Raw genomic sequence first — 2500 nt, 5'->3', positions numbered from 1 at the left:
GTGTGTGTGTGTGTGTGTGTGTCTCTGTATGTGTGTGTGTGTGTGTGTGTGTGTGTGTGTGTCTGAGTGAGTGTGTGTCTCTGAGTGAGTGTGTGTGTGTCTCTGAGTGTGAGTATGTGTGTGTGTCTCTGAGTGTGTGTGTGTGTGTGTCTCTGAGTGTGTGTGTGTGTGTGTGTGTGTGTGTGTGTGTGTCTCTGAGTGTGTGTGTGTGTGTGTGTGTGTGTGTGTGTGTGTGTCTCTGAGTGTGTGTGTGTGTGTGTGTGTGTGTGTGTGTGTGTGTGTGTCTCTGAGTGTGTGTGTGTGTGTGTGTGTGTGTATGTTGAGATGTTGAGCCCAACATTTACTACTGTGTGTGTTTGTCTGTAGTCTCGTCCTCTGGCAGTTTGGACACAAACGGACACTCCGACTCCCACAATGACCCAGGTGAGGCTACACTACACTACCCACAATCCTTTGCTCCGCTGACTGCAGAAAGTTGCCCACCTATTTTTTTCTACCAGCTAATTGTGTGTGTCTGTCTGTCTGTCTGTCTGTCTGTGTGTCTGTCTCTCTGTGTGTGTGTGTGTGTGTGTGTGTGTGTGTGTGTCTGTGTGTGTGTGTGTGTGTGTGTGTGTGTGTGTCTGTCTCTCTGTGTGTGTGTGTCTGTCTCTCTGTGTGTGTGTGTGTGTGTGTGTGTGTGTAGCATCGTCCGTGCAGCGTCCGTGCAGCACTCTGTCCAATGACAGGAAGTTCCTGCTGGACATGCTCTACTCTAAGACGTCCAGCCCGGCCCCCCTGAGCCCGACAGCTGCTGCCGAAACCACAGAGGACGAAACCAATTTCCAGCCCGGTGAGAACACATCTGCATTACTTGTGTTTACAGAAAGTGTGTATACATGAATATATCTTTGGTGTGATTCTGTTTTTGGTTGAAATAAACCCTTAATTCACCCATTTACATGTGGAGATATGCTGGCTCTATACACGCTAAAAGTCCTGTTTATTTACATGGAGTCTGGTGGAGATATGCTGGCTCTATACACGCTAAAAGTCCTGATTATTTACATGGAGTCTGGTGGAGATATGCTGGCTCTATACACGCTAAAAGTCCTGATTATTTACATGGAGTCTGGTGGAGATATGCTGGTTCTATACACGCTAAAAGTCCTGATTATTTACATGGAGTCTGGTGGAGATATGCTGGCTCTATACATGCTAAAAGTCCTGATTATTTACATGGAGTCTGGTGGAGATATGCTGGCTCTATACACGCTAAAAGTCCTGATTATTTACATGGAGTCTGGTGGAGATATGCTGGCTCTATACACGCTTAAAAGTCCTGATTATTTACATGGAGTCTGGTGGAAATATGCTGGCTCTATACACGCTAAAAGTCCTGATTATTTACATGGAGTCTGGTGGAGATATGCTGGCTCTATACACGCTAAAAGTCCTGATTATTTACATGGAGTCTGGTGGAGATATGCTGGCTCTATACACGCTAAAAGTCCTGATTATTTACATGGAGTCTGGTGGAGATATGCTGGCTCTATACACGCTAAAAGTCCTGATTATTTACATGGAGTCTGGTGGAGATATGCTGGCTCTATACACGCTAAAAGTCCTGTTTATTTACATGGAGTCTGGTGGAGATATGCTGGCTCTATACACGCTAAAAGTCCTGATTATTTACATGGAGTCTGGTGGAGATATGCTGGCTCTATACACGCTAAAAGTGCTGATTATTTACATGGAGTCTGGTGGAGATATGCTGGCTCTATACACGCTAAAAGTCCTGATTATTTACATGGAGTCTGGTGGAAATATGCTGGCTCTATACACACTAAAAGTCCTGATTATTTACATGGAGTCTGGTGGAGATATGCTGGCTCTATACACGCTAAAAGTCCTGATTATTTACATGGAGTCTGGTGGAAATATGCTGGCTCTATACACGCTAAAAGTCCTGATTATTTACATGGAGTCTGGTGGAGATATGCTGGCTCTATACACGCTAAAAGTCCTGATTATTTACATGGAGTCTGGTGGAGATATGCTGGCTCTATACACGCTAAAAGTCCTGATTATTTACATGGAGTCTGGTGGAGATATGCTGGCTCTATACACGCTAAAAGTCCTGATTATTTACATGAGAGTGAGACCTCTCTGTCTGTGTTTCCTCTCAGGTGGAGATGTGGGCGGGTGGGGTCTTGTGTCGGAGCGTTTGTCCAACATCAGAGCGCGCTCAGGAGAGCCGAGCGGAGGCGCCGAGAGCAGCGCCTCCCGCAGGGCGGAGCTGGAAGGACTGGAGGGCTCGGCCCAGGCAGCGCTGGCCCGCCTGCATGAGGAACAACAGGTCCGAATAACAGAACTAGTTACATGTTACAGTGTTACATCATTTAATTAGGGATGCACCAAATCCACTGGTTAAGATTCTGCCGAAACAGAACGCCCAGAGAGCTGTGTGTGTTTGTTTGTTTTGTGTGTGTGTGTGTGTGTGTGTGTGTGTGTGTGTGTGTGT

General features: G+C 46.3%; 1 protein-coding gene across 6 annotated transcripts in view; it reads left to right on the top strand.

The window, feature by feature from the left end:
• Positions 1-2500, top strand: part of fhod1 (formin homology 2 domain containing 1) — a 43000-nt gene that overhangs the window by 16296 nt on the left and 24204 nt on the right. For all 6 annotated transcript variants that reach the window (XM_078245195.1, XM_078245194.1, XM_078245193.1 and 3 more), the window contains 3 exons: positions 367-423; positions 683-829; positions 2166-2335. In XM_078245195.1, coding sequence (XP_078101321.1) covers positions 367-423; positions 683-829; positions 2166-2335 — 374 coding nt within the window. The remainder of the gene's footprint in view (positions 1-366; positions 424-682; positions 830-2165; positions 2336-2500) is intronic.

Source organism: Sander vitreus, unplaced genomic scaffold (assembly GCF_031162955.1).
Source record: "Sander vitreus isolate 19-12246 unplaced genomic scaffold, sanVit1 ctg406_0, whole genome shotgun sequence".
NCBI lineage: Eukaryota > Metazoa > Chordata > Actinopteri > Perciformes > Percidae > Sander > Sander vitreus.
The sequence above is the reverse complement of the archived record's forward strand: the minus strand, read 5'-3'. Positions and strand labels throughout refer to the sequence as shown.